This window comes from Rhinichthys klamathensis, unplaced genomic scaffold (assembly GCF_029890125.1).
Source record: "Rhinichthys klamathensis goyatoka isolate OS25496 unplaced genomic scaffold, OSU_Roscu_1.1 h1tg000291l_1, whole genome shotgun sequence".
Lineage (NCBI taxonomy): Eukaryota > Metazoa > Chordata > Actinopteri > Cypriniformes > Leuciscidae > Rhinichthys > Rhinichthys klamathensis.
Window position 1 is genome coordinate 1,034,903 of NW_026606810.1, and position 21,464 is coordinate 1,056,366.

Here is a 21,464-nt window from a genome sequence, read left to right on the forward strand (position 1 = left end):
AAGAAAGATTCAAAGGTTATATGCATTGAGGTGAGATATGATGTCCATACTATTAAGTATGATTACATGCTCGGTTAAAAACTGTATTTCCAAGTATAATTGACAAGGAGATTAAATGCTCATTACACACTGTATTTTGGATTAAGTGCAAAAGGCCAATTGTAGTTCGATTAAGGCATAATACATGCTAGATGAAGCCAAGCTAAAAAGAAATCACATTGTCAAGTTCTGTCTTTGAGACTTATATTGACTGTTTATATGACATTATTATTATTATTACTTTAGACTGACTGAAATCAAACTTTTAAAGCGCATGTAAACACACTAGGCGTCCTGCAATTGACGAAACCTTGATATCAGTCCAAAATGTTTTAATAATAGCTCAAAATAGAATTTAACACACAGTCATCTAAATTATTTCAGAAAGTGGTATGTTGAATAGGAAATTCAGATAGACTTATGTACAGCTTTGGGGTTGGGAAAAGACCAATGATCAACAAAAAATTAAAGGAAACCAATTTTAGGACAAGACGGTCAAGTTAGAGAGAGTGTCACTGAAACAGGAGGGCACATCAACCACAAATTGACAAAAAAGAAAAATCAAAGCAAACAAAGTTACTGTAAAATGACAGCCTGTAAAAATGGATTTCCCCATATTTGAGAATATAAGAGAACCGTTCACAATCCCCAATGCTGCTTTATTTTCTTTCCCGGATAAAAGAGGGGCTCACCGGTGCCCTCTGACCCTTCTTTCACTGGATATGTCTCATTACTGTAGCTGTCCAGCAGTCAGAGCAGTGCTCATGTTCTGTGCATTGAATAGTCACCTGACAAACGGGTAAAGAAAAAGCCCATTTTGAATTCAATTTTCTCTTTTTACAGAAAGAGTTGGCACTACATTTCCATGAAGTGTGTCCCATTAGCAGCCTGACAGGACCCGTTCCTTTCATCAGTACTGAAAGAGAGGGGATCTCTGACGTGCTTGCTTTGTACAAAACAGTGTGCATGTAGACGTGGATCTCTTCCCTGTCACCAAATGTTTGCCTTCATTGCTGGAAGGAATGGCGTCATGCGCTTTTCCTCACGGTTTCTCCATGACCCTCTCTTCTTTTTTGACATGTTTGAACAAAGAGGCTGACACATATGTCTAGGCTATGTGTCCATCACTGGAACATCTGTTGACTTGGGTTGGTTTTCTAACCAAGGCATGGCAATATTTCAGGAATGAGGAAACCAACATAGGCAAACATCCCACAGAGCAGATTAGGTCATAAATTTGTGGCCCTTGTCGATGTATAGATCAGTCTATATTTAGGGGAGAACAAGATTTTTCTTTTATGCGCTAAAAACTTTCCCTTTCTCTGGGAGGGTCTTTAACTTTGGAGTGTTATTTTGGGGTCCTTGTACAGAGCACAATTTAACACACTGTTAAAGAGAGAGTACATACAACATTAGTTATACAACATTTAAGACATCTCCCTTTATATCAGCACTTTTCATAATGCCTGCTTTGAGATAGTCAGTTTAATTTTTCACCACAAAAAGAAAAGTAAATTGTTGCCCTCAGCCTGCAGACCACCTTTCAGAAAACTTCAATTCTGTCTTTTTGAGTTCTTTAGAGGCTTTCCTTGCAATTTGTGTTCTTTGCTTTTCTGTGTCAAGTCATTGTCGTCTTCAGTATTAAAAATATATAAGTGCGTATCTTTCTACAACCATTTGGCCTGTTGTGACACAGGCTCATAAAAGGTGGGTGGCTGCATATAAACAGACTCTATATGGACAGTTGTTTATGATTGGCAGCACAGCTTTAGTGTCCTTTGATGATATATTGAATGTGAATATATGAACAAATGCTTTTAATATACATGTGTTGCATCTTTTTTGTTACAAAATAAATACAAATATCTTTTTTCTTTTCTTTCTTTTTGTTATTATACTATACTTGAAACTGGGTCGCTGTTATGTGAAGCAGGTCTGCTATGTAAATTTATAGTATTGTTTATTTCAGACTTTCAGTAGTTTTAACTGTCAGATCAGATCAAATTTATGTCCATCCTTCTTGAACTCTGCTCAGCATGCCTCTTTTGTTAGCCCCCGAGAATCTTGCCCCAGCAAAGTATTTGTGAATTCTTTGCCTCTGCCATCTGATAGGACTTTGTCTGTGTCTTGCTGATTCAGATGCTTAACTGGTATTGGAGAAGTCATGAAAGCCTTCGCCTCCTGGGTCATAATGGTGGTGTGGGGTTTATCAAATTCCAGCATGTGGTCTTTCCAACTGAATGAGGCTCCCCCATTACATGCTCTGGCCATTAATAAAAGGAGCAGAGCTGATACCGCCAACAGGACTGCTGGGGTCAGGTCTGGTAAAGGATCTTGCATGGGCACCTCTTTGGTCCTTAGATGGACACATGAGGTGTCATTTGGCCCCAAGTGTAGACAAACTTTGTAGTGAGTGCCTGGTAGCAGACGGGTTAGGTTGAATCTCCTGGTACCAGCTAGAATTCGAGTGCTGTCCCTATGATGTTCTTCTAGACTACCATTGGCCACCCAAGATAGATGGGCAGTTGGGATGTTACGGCTTGCTTGCCAGGTCAGTAAGGCATACCTTTCTTTGACATCTTGAACTTCAAAGCTATCTTCTGTCTTTTGAGTATTTGCCCGAATCATGTCACCCCCCTCCACCTGTAGAGTCAAGCTTCTAGTATCAGCTCCCACTAGGTTCTGCGCAACACAAGTGTAGAAGCCGGCCTCTTCAGCAGTGACTCCAAAAATCTCTAATGTGCCTTCTGTGAGAACCTGATAACGCCCATAGCTGCTGGATGGAGTCAACCTCACGCCTTGGGGAATGACCCAGTAGATGTTTGGCTCTGGCTCTGCTAGTGCTCGACAGTGCAAAGCTACGTTGTCTCCATGTTTGACTTCAATGTAAGAGGGGAATGTGCTTGGGGCAATCAAGGGCAGGCAGCTGTCTGCCATCTCTCTGAATGAGACTTCTTTAACTCGCCGGGCTTTCAGCTCAGGAGGCTCAGAACAGAATGTGGATTGAGGCTCAATGAAACGAACTGGCTTGTCATTGTCGGCTCCCACCCAGCGGATCAGGCAGTCACAGCGAATAGGATTGGTGTGCAAGCTGATTTCTTGAAGGCTGGGCAGCGACCTTACTGTCTGGCTATGCAGGGCACTCAAGGCATTACTGTTCAGCATTAGACTTTCCATACTCGATAACTTTTGGAAGGCCTGAGGGTGGATATAGGAGAGCCGAGGATTGTTTGTGATTTCCAGTTTGGTCAGTTCAGGCAAGTTTTCCATTGCTGAGCGCTCGATAGAGATCAGCTCTTCCATGTTGTTTAAGCCAAGCTCCTTCAGGTGAAGCATGTTTCTAAAGTCTCCCCTCTGCACTAGCTGAATGGGGTTCTTGTTCAAGTCAAGGAACTTTAGACCTGGCAATTTTTGCAATGCTTCTTTTGGAACCTTTATTAGGTGATTATCATAAAAGCTAATGCTCTCCAGATTTTGAAGTCCCTCTAGCGCTCGCTCCGAGATCTCACGTAAGCCCATGCCTGCCAGGACTAGACTACGCAAAGAGCCCAGAGGTTTAAAATTAAGGTCCTGAATAGTGTCCACAGGGTTTCCACCAATCATGAGCACCTCCAGTTGTGGCATGGCATGGAACCAGCGCCGGTCAATTACAACCAGTCGGTTAGAGTTGAGATGAAGCCTTATAAGTTTATCCAGACCCTTAAAGGCCCCAGGGGAGATGCTTCGAAGCCTGTTGTGATTTAGGTACAACTCCTGCAGGCTAGGGAGACCAAAGAAAGCTGCTTCTGGGAGGTGTCTCAGCTGGTTTTCCTCCATGTGTAGGCTAAGAAGAGCTGGCAGGTCAGTTATTCTCAGGTTGCGGGTACTGGTAAAGCTGTTATGTGAGAGATCCAACTCTGTCAGATTGACAAGGCCCTGGAGTTCACTCTGGTCCACAGAACTGATGAGGTTACTTTGCAGCCGGAGGGTTTGTGTCTCTTGAGGGAGGAAAGTGGGCAGCTGGATAAGTAGCAGGTCATTGCAGTCTACTGTAGGAGCCTCTCTGTACACAGACTGGGGAGAGTACCAGGGCTTGATTTGGCAGACACACTGGTGAGGGCAGGGCACTCTCCAGGGCATGGATTGAATGACCAGGGAGCTTGCGACTCCCAGCAGCAGATGTGTGTGCAGAAGAAGTATTGCAATCTGTCCCATTTTCATAATTAATATAAACTGATATAATTTGATGTAGATTCACTGGGAGCTAGACCCTTCAGTCTGCTTTTAATACCAGTCTCTCACTTATCTCTCAAGTTCATGTAACAGGAGAGCCAAGGGTTTAGTTGAATTTTGCTAAGAAAGTTGTCTCAAAGACTAAGCGTTTCTTCATCTCCAGTCTTGTGAAGTAGTTACATGAGTATCTCAAAATCCCCTTTCCGTCTCCTTCAGATGGCTTTAATTCTCTCCAGTCTCACTCCAATGATCTTACATCCTAGCACAGTAGAGTAAGTTTTAGGATTGGTTTAGGGGCAGGCCTGGAAAAGACAAAAAAAAACAAAAAAAACATTTAGTCACAGGAGAGATTACCCAGGAATTATATCATGAGATTTTATAATTCCATTTGCCAGAGCATGCTGTATGTTTGCAGTAGCTTCATATGTTGTTTCACTTTTCACTTTGTTTGCAACAAACTTGTTCCACAGTTGTCCTTTTTCAATAATCTCCTTACTCTACAGGCATTTTTTTTGTTGTAAATAAAACTAGAATACAATATAGTAGTTAAGTCATTGTTATAAATTGTTACTGTAAAGAATGTAAAATATATTGGTTGCTATCAACACACTTGCATGCTTTTCAGACTCTATATTGTAAAGAGCTCCTCTGAATTAGTTCTGTGACATTCCAGTTGAATTTCACTGCACGTCTTGTAGATGGCGGAAAATGACTACTGTGAAAATATGAGAGAAATGCAGGCTGAAATTTAGTGAGCCTAATTCATGGCTTAGGATTTAGCTCTGCAAATAATCAGGGCCCTGGTATTACTCATATGCTGGAGGCTGGTAAGGAATGGGGAAAATATGACATGTTTTTGGCTAAATTCACAAGACTCGGACTCAGAGGGGACATAAAAATGCATTAAGAAAGGAAACTCTGACTGTGGTCTAACCTACTTTGTTTAAACTTTGTGACACGGTGTGAAGAGGAAATCTTTCAACTGTCTTCTTTGGATTTAGAGCTTCTCTTCTAGGAGAAGAGTAGAAACCCTTTTCATAGTTAACTTTCAGAACATCAGCTTTGGAGTTAATGCAATTTTATTATTGCACTATAAATTGCAATGCTCCAAGGTCTGGTTTAGTTCCTGTCATTAGTGTATGCTTTCACTTCACACCCTTCAAACTAACCATACTGTATCTTTTAAACAAAAATCTTCATTGGGGTTCAGATAACATGCATAACATTGCATAAGTCTAGACAACAATGCATATTATATTCTTTTCTGGAGATGACTTTGGCCCCTTCACAGCACCTCATGCACCACAGCAATGCAATATTCATGCTTCATTTAGACACCACATCTACATGGTAGAATGGCAGAAATTCTAGCTCTGATCATAGTATCCACCCTTTTCCTCCCTTCCTCAAAGCTCTGCCACAGTAATCCATCCTTCTCCTGAATGCCCAATTAGTCGTAATGTTCTCTCTGTCTCTCCTTTTCCCCCCAGGGATCTACCTGCCGGTTCAGAGACTATTTGTGCTTCCTCTTAGCTCTCTCTCATATATGCACACTGGCGTGGAGGGATAGAAGAGCGATCCATAGCTATCAACGGGCCCATGTGAGCAAGCCCTGATCTCTCCCCCGCCAGCCATCGGCTTGTGCACGTCAACTTCAAGCTCATTTACAAAGTGTCAACTTCTCAAGCAGAAGTTTGGCCCTCTTGATGCACCCCGTTACCTTGGCCCAGCTGGTCCTGGGACGTGTTGCGTACTGTCAATTCCCTGCCTGCGTCGTAATAAATTGTGTGGGTGTCTTGAGTGTCCCTAATGTGAGGAGAATGGAGACGTTTGCATGTGGGCTGCTCGCTTGTGCATACTGAATAATGCATTTGCCGAGTTCGCCCACTAATCTTTCTTTTCACTGCTTTTAGCTCTCATTCTGGCCAGAAAAAAAGCACGCTAGGCTAGACAAAGTGTGTCCAGGAGGCCTCCAGAAGGAAACAGCTGTTGTGGTGCCATGCAACAGGTGGTCCCATCTTGTAGGTACCATTTTATCGTCTCTAAATAAATGTGTTTTCACCTCTTGCTGTCATAATGTCATTAGGGTTGGATAGCAATACAGATTCAGTTCAGTCTCGTGTCCATTTTGCTTACATAAAGTATATAAATATATAAAGTTCATTTAGATCCCACTGAGTCTTTCTCAACGAGTCCTTAACCGGACTGTCTCAAAAGTATCTTTTGTTTGTGACAATGTGGCTATTGGTTGTGCTCTATTTTTGATTTGTTCATGAATTGTACTACTACAAGAGTGGTGAATGTGATTCTACTGACACATTCTCCGCTCCTCAAGGTTTTCGAGTTCGATTCTGTGATGTGTCGCAGCCTGCACAAATGAGAATGGATCTGACATGTTTCAATGTGGCTCTGAAAGCTTCCTGTTCATAATAATCGTCTTTTGTTGACCTTAACAATGGATTGTGCAAGCTACTATTATCTCTCCTGGGAATATAATGGCAAGACATTAAAGACATTTTGACACCAGCTTGTGATTTGACCAATGAAACATACAATCCTGTCACTACCCTGACAAATGCATCCCTGCAAAAGCTTTCTTTTCTGTCAGATTCTTTTAAAACCAAAATAAAATCGTGCTTTGTTTCAGTTTAATCTCAATTTATGTTCTTGATTTGCTTTGCAGATTGCAGGGATTAACCGAATTTGCTGCCGCCAGTTTCCTTACGGCCCTGATGTTCATTCATGGCATGATTGCTGATAGGCGAGTTTACGAGCCACCTCTGGCTGCATGCTGATGCCTGGATCTCTGTGCCAAAGCTCCTCCTGTCCTCTCCTTCAACAACTCATTTCAGAGCTTAACGGTGAGTGGAAAAGAAAACAGGTCTGTTTGCACTCTAGTAGTAATGCAGATTTGCCAGACTCTATGAATAATTCTTTGTGGTTGCACACACCTAGAAACGATTGCCCGCTCCTCAAAGGTGAGTTTGTACATTGCATTAACGGCTGTTTTGGGTCGAACAGTATTTATGCATGTTTTTTCTGTGCCAAAGTAATAACTTCACACCTGCTTTATTTATTTAATTCCTTTTGCTTTTGCATGCTTTTATCTCATTAGAATTCCAGTCTATAATCCATACCATCACAAAAACAAAGCAAAAAAACGATCGTATCCTCGTGTATTATCATGGTTTTCTTCTTCGAGCCATTTTTCTTTGAAAAAAAGATGTGTATGCTGATTAATGTTTCATCAAGGGACTGAATTGACTGGCAGTATTCATCATTTATGAAGCATGCTTCAGGTTAAGAAATAAAAGGGAATATCTGAATCAATGTAGAATCCATAAATTGTTATGGGATGTGAATGGCCTCTCTTTCACATGAATACAGAACACGCTGCAAAGAGTGTATGATGTTCATGGATCCTGAATGGACCTGACAGTCTTAATTTATTTGAGAAGACTCAAAAAGAATACTTTAGAATTTGTCTTACCACGAACTCCAATCCTGACCCCAAGATATATTCGAACACCTATGGACATGATACTCTTACACATTATTTATTATAATCTTAAATGCAATTACATTAGATACAAAATATGAAACCAAGTGACGTCTGCACATAAAAAAATGCTTTTCTCAAAACTAACTTAATCTTTCTTGGCCATCTTTTTATTCCAATTACTTCTACTTAGACTTAGGGTGCTTTCACACCTGGATCGATTTGTTTTGTTCCGGAACAGATCCGAAACAGAATACTTTGTTCCGAATCAATTTAATACGTCACTCTGTTCACACCACACTGTTGTAAAGCGGTCCAAATCGCGCACCCTTCCAGGGCTTTCCTTACGCCTTTTCGTCACTACCTCATGTGTTCAGGTCGCGCATTCCATTGTGGGACATCGCCATGACAACAGTAGCCTAACACAAAATGAATCGCGGGTTGACTTGGTGCTACTTTGGTACCGGGCCAAAAGGGAACCGGGCCAAAAGGGAAACGCCCCTTTGTTTCGGAACAACGTCTCCAATCGATCCAGGTGATCCGAAACAAAGGGGCGTTTCCCTTTTGGCCCGGTTCGTTTGGTCATATGTGAACACAACAATCGCACTCTGAATCGGAACAAAACAACCGAGCCGAGACCGCCTAGAAGAGGTGGTCTCGGCTCGATTCCATACGAACCCTGGAGCGGTTCGTTTGTAGTGAGAACACAACCGACCCACGAACCGGAACAAATCAATAGGCAAGGTGGTCTTGTACCTTTATGTACTGCTGTCGGAGTTTTTTCACCTTTGCGCGGCACTGCTCGACGGACCGTTCATAACCCCGCTCTTTCATTTTATAGCTGATCTTCTTGAACACTTCGCGTTCTTGTGTGTAGTGTCCAATATCCGGGAGATGTGTTCCTCCGACCAAATATCTATGAGGCATTTCACCTCTTCGTAGCACCAAGTCAACCCGCGATTCATTTTGTGTTAGGCTACTGTTGTCATGGCGATGTCCCACAATGGAATGCGCGACCTGAACGGATGAGGTAGTGACGAAAAGGCGTAAGGAAAGCCCTAGAAGGGTGCGCGATTTGGACCGCTTTACAACAGTGTGGTGTGAACAGAGTGACGTATTAAATTGATTCGGAACAAAGTATTCTGTTTCGGATCTGTTCCGGAACAAAACAAATCGATCCAGGTGTGAAAGCACCCTAAGTCTTTACAATAGCATCCACTGTATATAAAGGTTGTAGATCACATAATTTTCACAACCCACAACTTTTAAAATGGTTTCATGGAGTTTTTGTCTACTGAAAGTTTTTTTTTTCTTTCAGAAAGACGTTTCATCAGCTGAACAATTGGATTGTTTTTAAACAACCGTACAATCCATTGAATGCACTGTACTTCTATCCCTCACAGCCTCATTTTTATTCCTGTCAAAAATTAAACATGGCACTACCCTGACTAAGGTCTATACAATGACATTTATACATACATGCATCAAGTGTGGCTTAAATGTCTAAAGACGTAGATATCTTTAAGATAGTAGTTTGTCTTGTGTTTTTCTGTAAGTGTGTGTGTTTGTGTGTGTGTAACATTGGAATTGAAAGAACTTAACTGTCTGTCTCCTCCTGCTTTCACCTGCACTGACCTTGCCAGCCTATTTTCCACCAACTTAATATCAAGCTCTGACAGCACAACCTGACTCTACTGCCACACATACTGTGTCTCTCTGCTTCTCAAAACTTTAGTTTGACCTCTTTTGCTTCTGGTGGCCCTGACTTTTTATGGAGTAACTTGCACAGAGTCTTATCACGGAAACTCTTAGCTCATGATTGTGTATTGTTATACTACATTAAATTATATGAATTAGGATATACTGTAATCTAACATGATCTTTTATTGTTTTATTAAATAAATGAATAAGTGTGTGTGTGAATCAGGAGATCAATTCTTACGTCTAGCAGTGGTTCTTACGTCTGAATGGTTTTAATCTTAATCTAATAAAAAAAAATTTGCATCTGTACACACATTTGTGTGCTTTTTTGTAGATGGAACAATGGAAAAGCAATAGTTTGGAGTGTGACAGCTGTGTGCTTGAGAGAACATATTGCCCCTGTTACTTTTCTTGTTAATAACAACAATAACAACCACACAGCATTAAAAAATAAATTCCAGCACCATATTGCCGCACTCATTATAACGCATTGTCAAAATGAAACCTCCTGCTCAACAATTGGAGATGCTTGTTCTGTATTAGATGACACAATCATAAATTCATAATGTAGTAGTGACAAAATTTACTATGGCAAACTGTGGTGGGGACTCATCTATGCTAATGTCTTGTGCAATAGTGACCAGATTTCCCATATTATCCAAAGCTACTGCTTTCCCAGCATCTGTTTGTGTTTATTTGGTTGCAAGTAATCCTTATTTGTTCCAGTCTTTGCAAGAGTTGTTTGTTTCCGAGGCATGTGCATGCACACACACATAACTTATGCATACGCAAGCTTGGTTTAAGCCAAAAAGTCAGATCCACACCTGGTTTTACTAACCCTTGAGTAAAAGAAGAAAGCGTTTGAATAATAACAAGGTGAACAACACCTGAAGCTGCAACTGCACAAGTTAATTGAATATTCCTCTTTATTCTCAGAAGAGGCAGGGAGAAGGGCCCATGAGCGTGTCAGCATTGGATATACCCAAGGCCGTCCAGCGTCAACCGCTGCTTCGTAAACATCGACTTGGTGTCGTGGTGACTCAAAGCCAGGCTAATCCACCATCGCCACAGATGGAATCTGATTGGGGATTTTCATCTTGTTATCTTTGCCTTCATCAGCGCGAGTCTGTCTTACCAAGGCTTTGGGCAATTCCTCCAGGGGACGGAAGGGTGAGCACTCTTGTATTATCATGACTTCAAAGGAACTTCACTGCCTAAATAAAACCCCTAAAAACTCTCTGATTAGACGCATGATTTGGGATGAGGCCCCCAAGCCCACCAGCATTTGAAGAGAAATGAGAAGGCTGTTTATAATGGCTTTTATGTACATGGACATCTTTGACCATGCATGGCGCATTTTGTTTAGTTGCAGCTGTTTTTGAATGCAAAAGCTCGTCCCGTGTGAACGACCCCAAAGCCCCTTTCATAAGCGTCATTGTGTAATTATAATGCATGCTGATGGAACATGATGGAGTCATTTAGAGAGTGAATAAAAAATTGTCCTAAAAAGCTGTGCAGAATAGCTGCTCACGTATCACAGATTATACCGATTTGCTTGTCCGTCCATCTTCAAATCACAGTGATGTAAATGTTAAAGCAATGACATTGATCAGTAACATGTAATGCCATTGGCCTTTCTTCATGTTTTATTGAAAGTTTCAAAAAATGATCCTCCATATAAAAGATTTCATACTAAAGCGACAGGTTAAAAATATATTACGAACAGAAATGATCTGATGGGCACACTGGTCATCAATTAAAACTAACTGACAGCACTGCATATTGACTATACCTATATATAACAGCTATTGCCCATATGTCCATCACATTGCTCTTTATAAAGCAGTTTTATATGCTGGATAGATGCAAACTAGGATATGAACAAGAATTATTCCAACCTTACCGCAGCATCCCCCCCACCTGCATCTCAGGAGAGTGTCGTATATTCTCATTCACCTTCCTGAGGAATATTGACCTTTGTAATAATTAGATGAGTGCTGCGGCAGCGAGTTGATAACAGCTTCTTTTCAGAGCGGGACAAGAAGCAGTTCACCCTACAAGAATGTGTAATCTAGACCAGCTGTTTGTGTTCTGTGTGTGTTTAAATGTGTCTTATGTGCTTTACTAATGAAAAAGTTGTGAAATCTCTCTCTCTCTTTCTCTTTCTGTTGTAACCCTCTGCAGAGCCACCGTCATTTATTTCTTGGAAGGAGCTATTGCAGTGCTCGCTGCAGAGTTGCCATGGAGATCTGCCTCCGTGTTCCACAAGGTCAGTGTGAAAGTTGAAGGAGCTCTGCATAACAGGTCTGCTCCTTCACACAGCCCACTAAAAATATAAATAAATACTCGTTTTTAAGTTTAGTTTTATAGCAGATCTTTTTGAGCATATTAATAGATGTCTTGTTTTTTTCCACATTTCTCCAGCTTGCTTATTATTACAGTCATTTTGTCACTTTAAAAGGGCCATTTTACTTTCATAATCTGACATATTTCTGAGTAAACAGGCTATGCAATAAGGAAAAGTGTAGGGCGAGAATTTTGTCCATCAGGACACATTTGTGACTTGGTAAATGATTAAGTCCCCATTATAAAATTGCAGATTTCAAAGAATTGTTACATTTAAAGCTGCAGTCCGTAGCTTTTTTGGGGTTAAAAATGATCCAAAATACATATTTGAGAAAATACACAACCAGCCAGTGTTCAAAACTCTCTGCTTTCCTCAGCTCGATTCAAAGCGGTAAGCTTGTAATAATGTTTTTAATTCCAGTGGTACTGGTGGATTTCCGCGGGAGATTCGAGCATGTCTTTGCGTCATTACGTCACATCTGTACACATAAAGAAGAGTCTCGGCTAGTCGGCTATATTGAGTCATTACGTCACATCTGTACACATAAAGAAAAGTCTCGGCTAGTCGGCTATATTGCGTGTGAGGATGTTGGAGGTGGAGATTTATAGCCTTTTCTCACAGCACTTGATATAATTAAACTTATCAATTTGATGGCGGACCCAGAAAGGTTCAAACGACAATCAGCAGTGACAACTGGAGACTCACCAGTTGTAAAATGCAAAAGACTTCGTTCGGACTTCGGAGTGGCTAACGTACAGAAAAAAAGAGACTGCAACCCAGAGCCGGCCCGAGCCTTTTGGGGGCCCTAAGCAGAATTTGATTTGAGGGCCCCTTCCACTACACGGAGTCACCTGTGCTTGACGATTATTGACACAAATGTCACGCAATAATGGTACATTAAAAAATTAATACATTGAGGTTATGTATAAATACAAAATAAATACTTAATAAAAAATAGATAGATAGTTTTTTTTAACTTTTACTTTACTCTTTTACTAACTCTTGAGAAAACTGAGAAATCAAAAACATAATAAGAGCAAGGGTTCAACAATGACAATTATTGTTGAAAACTGTAAAAAATATTATTATTTCTCAACTGTCTCAATACAAAGTAACTGTCCACAAAATCTTTTTTTTATTTTTATTATTATTATTGTAACAGACTTTGTTAGATTGTACATGACAGAATTCAACAAAGTCTGTTACTATAATACCGGTAATGATGTACTGGCGCTCGTTGTATGTGTCTATGCAATGTATTTTTCCCCTCGGGGCTTGCCGTAGATACGAATGGGTCAATTGCTGCACAAAACATACCGTAAGTAATCATGCAAACATACTTTTATCTTGCTCTTTTTTTCTCCTCCTGTGTCATTTTCTTCGTTCTATTTTCGGCACCAGAGGGATACGTCCTTTTTTGTGACATGCCTTAACATTACCGCGAGTCCGCGACTATGCGCAGTTGCGCACGATTGTCTATGCACGCGCGAGGTGTCTAGAATAGACATGCGCATGACTTAAACGCTGGCAGACACAGCAGCAGTTGTTAGGGAGGTATATTGATCATGAAATCAGAATTTTTTTTGTCTTTAATTATTCATTCATTCATATTAATTCATTCATTTATGTCACTTGTTTAAGTTATCTAAAAAAATATTTTTCGATTTTTCGACTCGATTGGGGGGCCCCCTGGTGGCCAAGGGGCCCCAAGCAGCCGCTTAGTTCGCTTATGCCTCGGGCCGGTGTTGTGCCGAATTTCGACTGCCTGCCAAATTATCACCCCCCTCGTTGAAATCAGTACCTGATTGCCTAATCCTAACCCCACCCCTAATCCTAACCCCTCCCCCAAAACTAATCCTAAACCTACCATACTAGGGGGGTAATAATTTGGCGGGGGTCAGAATTCGGCACCACACCGGCCCTGCTGCAACCGGACCCATGCGAAAACAAGGATACATATCGGAAGGACATTAAATGTATAATTTGCACGGTTTTGCGTGATATGATAAGCGATTTTTAGATTTAATCAGCGCGATTTACTGCAATGTCAGAGCCAGAACAAAAGTGGATGTTACTTACTTGTTCAGATGACATTTTCCGGTGAAAATTATTATGTTGGTCATACTTCCAAAAAGAATAATCTGTGATTCTGAATGCCAGTATCCACATCGGTGCGGTGTGGAACTAATAAGTAATTCTAATAAATAATGCAACGTTCACTGAAGTTGAAATCACAATCACTAACCCCTTTCTTAATACCAAATATGGCATATTATTTATATAAAATAAAATATTATTTATTGAACAATGATATTAAATATGAACACTAATAGCCATTATAAAAGTATAATAAGTTAATACAATAGGAAATAAACACAAGCAAACAGTTCAGTCAAAAGTAAAACAAAAAAACAAACAAAAAGAAACCGTGCTCTAGTTAGTACAGGATTTACATTAAATAAAAATATAAATTTGATATATTAATATAAGTTTGATATACCCAAAATTACTTATACCTCTATCTACATACAGTAAGAGCCACCAGCAAATTCCTGAAGGACTGGCCTAGATGAAGCTGTGCTCGCATCTCCGAAAATGGCTAAATAAGTTTATTTATATATAAACATTTATATATAAATCACATATTTGAGGTCTACACAACTACATTCTTGCCTAAAAACTAAAACTACATTCCGTGACACAAAAATAGTATTATTATTTGTAAAATTATAGTGGGTTTGCTCTTCTGCCATTGACGCTCGCTGTGAGAAATGCTGCTGGTATATCCAGCAGAAACAAGCGGAGTGATACAAATTGTGAAACAGTTAATGTGTGATATTAGTCGAATAGCGCATTGCTCGATTTTTCACCAGGCTGGTGCTGGAGTTGGAGCTGGTGCTCGGTCTATCAGATTTGAGAACCTGAACTAACTATATTGAATATATTTTAAATGTAATTTATTCCTGTGATGGCAAAGTTGAATTTTCAGCATCATTACTCCATCTTCAGTGTCACATAATCCTTCATAAATCAGTCTAATATGCTGATTTGGTTCTTAAAAAAAACAAAAGCACTACTTCACATTATCAATGTTGAAAATAATAATGCTTTTGTTTGAATTATTTTTTTCTGGATTCTTTGACGATTAGAAAGTAGAAAAGAACAGCATTTAATTGAAATAGAAATATATTGTCAAATTAAAATTGTCTTTACTGTCACTTTTGATCAATTTATCTCACTGAAAAATGTAGGTGTTTTGTAAAGGCCTCATTTTATGCTGTACTCCATAGCTTACGATGTGTGATGAGAGAGAACTGACAACCTAAACTGGCATTTTTCATCAGAGGTACCACTAGTGTCCAAGCATGAAAGAGGTTTCCTGGATGGAGATGTAGAATGACAGCAGGGCTTATCAAACGCTTTTTCTCTCAAACAACAGCCACTTTGACTTTTGTAGAAAGTAAAGAGATGTCTTTTGACTCCCCCCCCCCCCCTTAAAGTACCTCTGTAGTCAATAATTTTATCCCTTAAAACTCATCTTTGATCGCCAAAATGACATATTTAAAAAAAATGTTTCTTGAAAAAAGAATGTCTTCATGCTTTAAAATAGCTTAAATGTAACTCTACACCCTTGCCTCATTTATTAGCGGTTCTATGAATATGCAAATTAGCCCCGCCTCCACTCACTCACACCAGCTCAGAGATCCACTCGTTGACGTGATTGGTTACAAGGTAGTTTGTGACGTCAGAAACGTCATTAAAAACACCACATAGACATATAAACAACATTAAAAACTTGATTTTCACCACAGGGGGTCTTTAAACTGTTTTAGAACAAAATGATTACAGTGTACATTTTATCCTAACTTACTCAAATAAGTCCTGAGGGATATTAATTAACTACATGTACTTACTATAGAGTTACGGTTAGGGTTTGGTTTAGGGGTAGTTACTTGAAATTATGCATAATTTACTGTTATTACTATAGTAAGTATGTGCAACTACGTCACCTTAAAATAAAGTGTTACTGAACATTTTTCTTTCATTTTCTGGTTGAACTCTTTTCTTCTTTCTAGTTCAAAGATACAAGGCTAAGTATTTGTTTCCGTTACAAAAGAACTCTGGCCTGAGGTTTTTCATTAATGGGAAAGTCTTTCACACGTGGAGTAAACATCAGCTCTTTAAACATCTCTCGTATTTCATCTTTTATATTTCAGGAAAGCCCTGCAGTGATTCCTGAATACTCTGTGCGTTTTCTTGATCAGCATTTTTGCACCTTTTTGTATTTTTTTCAAAATGGAGGGGTGTGCTGATTATAGTATTTCCTCTCTTACTAAAAGTGGCCGCTTGATGCACTGTGTAATTCTATAAATGTGCTCATGTCTCTGACATCTCATTTTTCTTTTCATTCAGTCTGTCTGGGATGTCTGTTGTGTTGTTGAGAGACAGATGGATATGCCAAAGAAAGTGAAACTTAAATATCAAGGATAAATCAGGGGTTGAATTGAACTGGAGCAAACCAGAGCTGTGTTCCATTTCTATTTAGTGCATGGGTGTACTCACTCGAAAAACCTTCATTACATTACATTAAACATTATGCTTCTAGTCAGTGCCCGTCAGTTTTCCATTCCAGTGAAATTGAAAGAAAAAAATTCTGGTAGACATACAGTATGTACAGTACTAGCAATTTTGAGTTATATAAAAATATATGCAGTATAATGTACACTATTGTTCAAATGTTTTTGTTTTTTTTACTGTTAAACATGTGAATACTGTTTTTGAAAGAAACATTGTTCACTAAGTATCATTTATTTGATCAACAATACAGTAAAAACAGTAATATTGTGAAGTGACCCGATTTGTTGAGGAAACCGTTATTCTTTGATGAACAGAAAGTTCAAAAGAACATCATTTATTTGAAATAGAAATCTTTGTAATATCGTAAATGTATTATCACTTTTGATCAATTTAATGCATCCTTGCTGAATAAAAGTATGAATTTCTTCAGAAAAAAAATCTTACTGACCCCAAACTTTTACAGTAAATGGTAGTAAATGTTCTTGTAAAATGCCAGAATAATATCACTGGACCAACACTTTAGTGATATCACTTATCATTTGTTTGTATCACTGTTTAAATTCAAAGTCTCTCTATTATTCACTTCTCTCTTTTTATTCTCAGCAGGATAACGGCATAATGGCGTTGAAGGGATAAATCCATCTCCAGCTGAAAGAAGGGGCAATTTAAACGCGCAAACTGATACGTTCAAATGCGCAGGTCAATAAGACAGCCTTTACCGAACCTCACCGAAAGTGACGAGAACAAGAGCAAGGGATCAGCCTGTGCTGTTTGCAGATCACGAAAGAGAGTGTATCCTCAAGCGTCCTCTGAAACTAGCTCTGGTGGTTGAGTCTTCCATGCTGGTTCCCTGCTGGTGGGAGGATGACTCATGCTCAGAGTGACCTTCTGTCATACCGCCCTCAATAATATTGACAGAGGCTTGCCTGTGGTCCTTACATTCATCTTCATTAGCACTTGGCTTTAAGCATCAATGTCAGTGTCCACTCCTGGGAGGCTTTCACTGCTATCTCTGCTTCTGTCTGCCACAGTCGCCACATCTTTCATCCTCTTCCTGCCATTGCTTAGCTTAGAGGGAGCTCAATCAGACTATCATCCGAGACAAGTTTGCCTGCAATCTGCCCTTTTTACTTTGGAAAACTAGGGCAAAGCAGAGGAAAACATTGATCTAGGAAGATAATTGCTTAAAGGTATAGTTCACTTTAAAATTAGAATTTGTCATAATTTACAACCCTGTCGTCCTAAACCTGACTGACTTACATTCTTTATCAAATAAATGCAGCCTTGGTGAGCGTAAGAGACTTCTCTCAAAGACAAAACTACATAAAAAATTCCTCGAGATTAGTACTCAAATATGTACTGAGTAATATTAATTAACTTCATGTACTTATTATAGAGCTAGGGTTTGGTTTAAGGTTAGTTATTTGTAATTATGCATAATTTACTGTTATTACTATAGTAAGTACATGTAATGGGCTAACTTGTAACTACATCACCTTAAAATAAAATGTTACCCAAACTTTTGAACAGTACAGTAGTATATATTCCAAGTCTTCTGAAGCTGTATGATAACTTAGTGTGAGGAACAAACTCAAATTTAAGTTGTTATTTACCGAAAAACCAATAATGTTTGGATGTTCTTCAGGACCTAGATATTATTCTTAATTTCACTATTTTAGTTACACAGAAGAAGAAGAAAGTCATAGAGGTTTGGAGCGACATGAGGGTGAAAAAACGATGGCAGAAATTTTTAGGTGAATTATAGGCCTACCTTTAATTTTCTGTAACTTTGTGCCTCCAGTTTAACAAGAATATAGTCTGCGTGGTTAATGTATTTCCTGTGTTTACATTGTTTGTTGCAGTTACTTTATCAGTATTTATGTCCTAGTCTGTGTACATTACATGCGTATGTTATCGTTTGCTGCACAGAAAGAGTCATCCATCTCCTGTAGTCAGCATGGGACCACAGCTAGCAGAGCTCTGCCGCACATCAGTGTATCCCTATCAGCTTCAGTGCGGGTAAGGGTTATCTTTACTTCACGCTGGTAGTCTCTCTAGCTCTTTAATACAAAACTCTCCTGATATTAGAGTAAAAATTACAGAAGAATAAAATAAAGCATATTTAGTTAACTTTTGGAGCTTGGAAGGGATCAGTTTGAGCAGATGTTTTATACCATCATCACTGTCCTTGTCAGAGCTCATTTCCCAGTACATTCAGAATCTCAAACATAGTCTCAAAACTACAATTTTTAACTTCTTTTTTTAATCTTCAAAATCAATATTTTGATCGCTGTCCAGCTACTTCACCAGATCCAGCATCAAGTGACAGTGACACTAGTATTTAATTGCGTTCAGTATTTGCTCTGCAGTAAATCTCTGAGGCATTTCAAGTTTGGCTGATGATACTTTTATTCTATTGTTTTCTGCCTGCGGTAACTATGAGTGAAATGTCACTTCATCGTTGTTTATTAGACTTTGCCATCTTGTGGAATAAAGGTGAATTGTAGTTATTCAGTCATCAAAGATTCAATTATTGTTGTGCAGAAAAAATATACTTACACTATTACATACCTCGGGTTGTTAGCGACCATATACTTTTTTTTTACAAAATTCTTTTATAATTTTATAATTGTTTTTCTTATTATATTGTTTATAATTATTTGATGGAGGAATACTAAGAAGGTTCATGTCTAACTTTAAAAATGAGGATGAGGGTAGTGAATGACGTCCGGGTCACTAAAGACCCGAGGTTAGCGTTTTCATAACCAATTCAATTGTTCAAATTTAAATGATAATATACGGTGAAATAATGTGATTTATGTAAATCTAAAGGGGTGTATTACATTGGATTTTTTCAAATGTTTTTGGCTGTGAAACGTATTCAGTTCAACGTGATTCAATGAAGAATTAACATAGTATAAATGTCATATACTGTATATATATATATATATATATATATACAGTACACTAACGTTCAAAGGTTTTAGATTGGTTTAGATTGTTATGCTCAATATGCTCCAAGGCTGCATTTATTTGATCAAAAATACAGTTGTTTATTGTGAAATATTATTACAATGTAATACATTTTAAATGTAATTTATTCCTGTGATGGCAAAGCTGAATTTTCAGCATCATTACTCTAGTCTTCAGTGTCACATGATCCTTCAGAAATCATTCTAACATACTGATTGGAGCTCAAGAAACATTTCTTATTATTATCAATGTTGAAAACAGTTATACTGCTTAATATATTTTTTCAGGATTCTTTGATTAATAAAAAGATGGAAAGAACTGCATTTATTTGAAATATAACATTTTTGTAACACTATAAATATCTTTACTGTCACTTTTGATTATTTGGATGCATCGTTGCTTAAAAACAATTAATTTCTTGCAAAATAAAATAAATACATTTTAACAGCTTAAAAAATACTGAAACAGTATAATGTTTTTTTCTCCACCTTAAAACTAAACTGAATGTTATGACATTTTGGTTTTATACAGTTATACGTTGTTTTAGCAATACATAATATTTTGTCTTGAAGAAAAATAACTTCAAGTTTAAAATTGTTTTGTGACAGTTAAAAGTCACTTTTAAATTCAGAAATCTGAAATAGTTCACTTAACAATGGCAAATTGTTTAAAATGTGATTTCTCAAATGTAACTTTTCACAAATTTGCAGTTTGTTACATATCGTTTTTGGTATTATTATGTTTTATTTCTTTGTTTTTTAGATTTGTATTCTAGAGCATTTTCAAAACACTACTGCAATGCAACCTCACTGCAACCAAAGTGCAACATGAAATACTTGAAAAGTGTTTTGAGCTTGCTGGGTCATTCCACCACAAAGCTTCAGTGCCCACATTTCTCTTTCAAACAAGCACATACACACAAAAACACCTGACAGTTTGTAATATTTAAGTTCAGCACTTTTTGTTTGTGTTTTCTTTTAATCTCCTGCTACTGCATTATGTTAGATGTTCTATCCAGAACTCAGTGCCCCCCCCCCATATAGCGCACCCTGCTTCTGCCTTCCCATCTGATGTTATTCAATCTGTAAATCTAGGCTACAGAATGTCACTGCACTGGAGGCAAAACATGCATCAAATATGAGGAATAATATTAACCTGCTGGAGCCTTTTTTTTTTTCATGAGGGTCAGCAGTGAACGAGACAGATCGATTGTTTTTTGCAAGTTGCCGGGTAAGTATTTATTTTTTCCTTACAAGCATAGCAGCATTGTAGATTGCCTCATTTTAAGAGTGCTTCGCCCTTCTTTGTTTCGCCTCCATGGTTTTTTTTTTGGCAGTCGTTTAGCTTGACGGATTCATTGCTGTGAGGTCTCAACTTCATCACCACCTACGAGTTTAACTTATATTTATACAATGAAGCTTACATCCCCTCTGCATGCTTTCATCCACAACTTCACAAGCCCACTTTGCGCTCTTTGTTTCCGTATTTATTTTAATTTCTGTAATAAAATCAAATGGTGGTTCCAGAAGCCGCGGCCATCGATTGAGGCTGACACTGATTGATGAGCCGTTTTTTCCATTGTGCTGATGGATACACTAATGGAGTTCAGTCTCAGCCCAGTGCTGAGATGGTCTCGGTGCAGGGGTTTAAGTTTGATTAACTAAAACCTCCTGCAGGCCACAGAGAGCCAGACTCCTCCGCTGCATGCGCCATGAACCCCAGTCAGCCATTTACTGACCTACAATCTTTCAAAACCTTCAGGATGTGTGTGAGAGAGTTTGTGTATCTACACTTGTGTATTTGTAGCCATGAGTGAAAACCACTCAATAGACCTTTATACTTCACCTTCGCTTTGAAATACTGCAGAACACGTCAAACGCTGAGCCTATATCACGTTTGCTTTGTTTGTGTGTCTATTCGGGCCAGCTATAGACTGCCTGTGCTGACATGCCAGTGTGTGTGACATCCCTGGCAGAGTGTGTGGAAGCACAATGTGGGGACAAGGCAAAACTGGCTTGAAGAAGACCACTTTGGATGAGGACATATGAGACGCTTGGCTCATTCTGGATATCACAGTCCATGACTGAACCATGTTCTCAAGAGCTGTAAGAGTCC

The 21,464-nt window shown here is 38.8% G+C and overlaps 1 protein-coding gene across 1 annotated transcript in view; it reads right to left on the reverse strand.

Moving 5' to 3' along the window:
- Positions 1-354: 354 nt before the first annotated feature.
- lrrn2 (leucine rich repeat neuronal 2) overlaps positions 355-21,464 on the reverse strand; it is a 54,353-nt gene continuing 33,243 nt past the window's right edge. Inside the window, exon 2 of the mRNA XM_056269822.1 lies at positions 355-4,553. Coding sequence (XP_056125797.1) covers positions 2,071-4,239 — 2,169 coding nt within the window. The 5' untranslated portion in view covers positions 4,240-4,553 and the 3' untranslated portion in view covers positions 355-2,070. The remainder of the gene's footprint in view (positions 4,554-21,464) is intronic.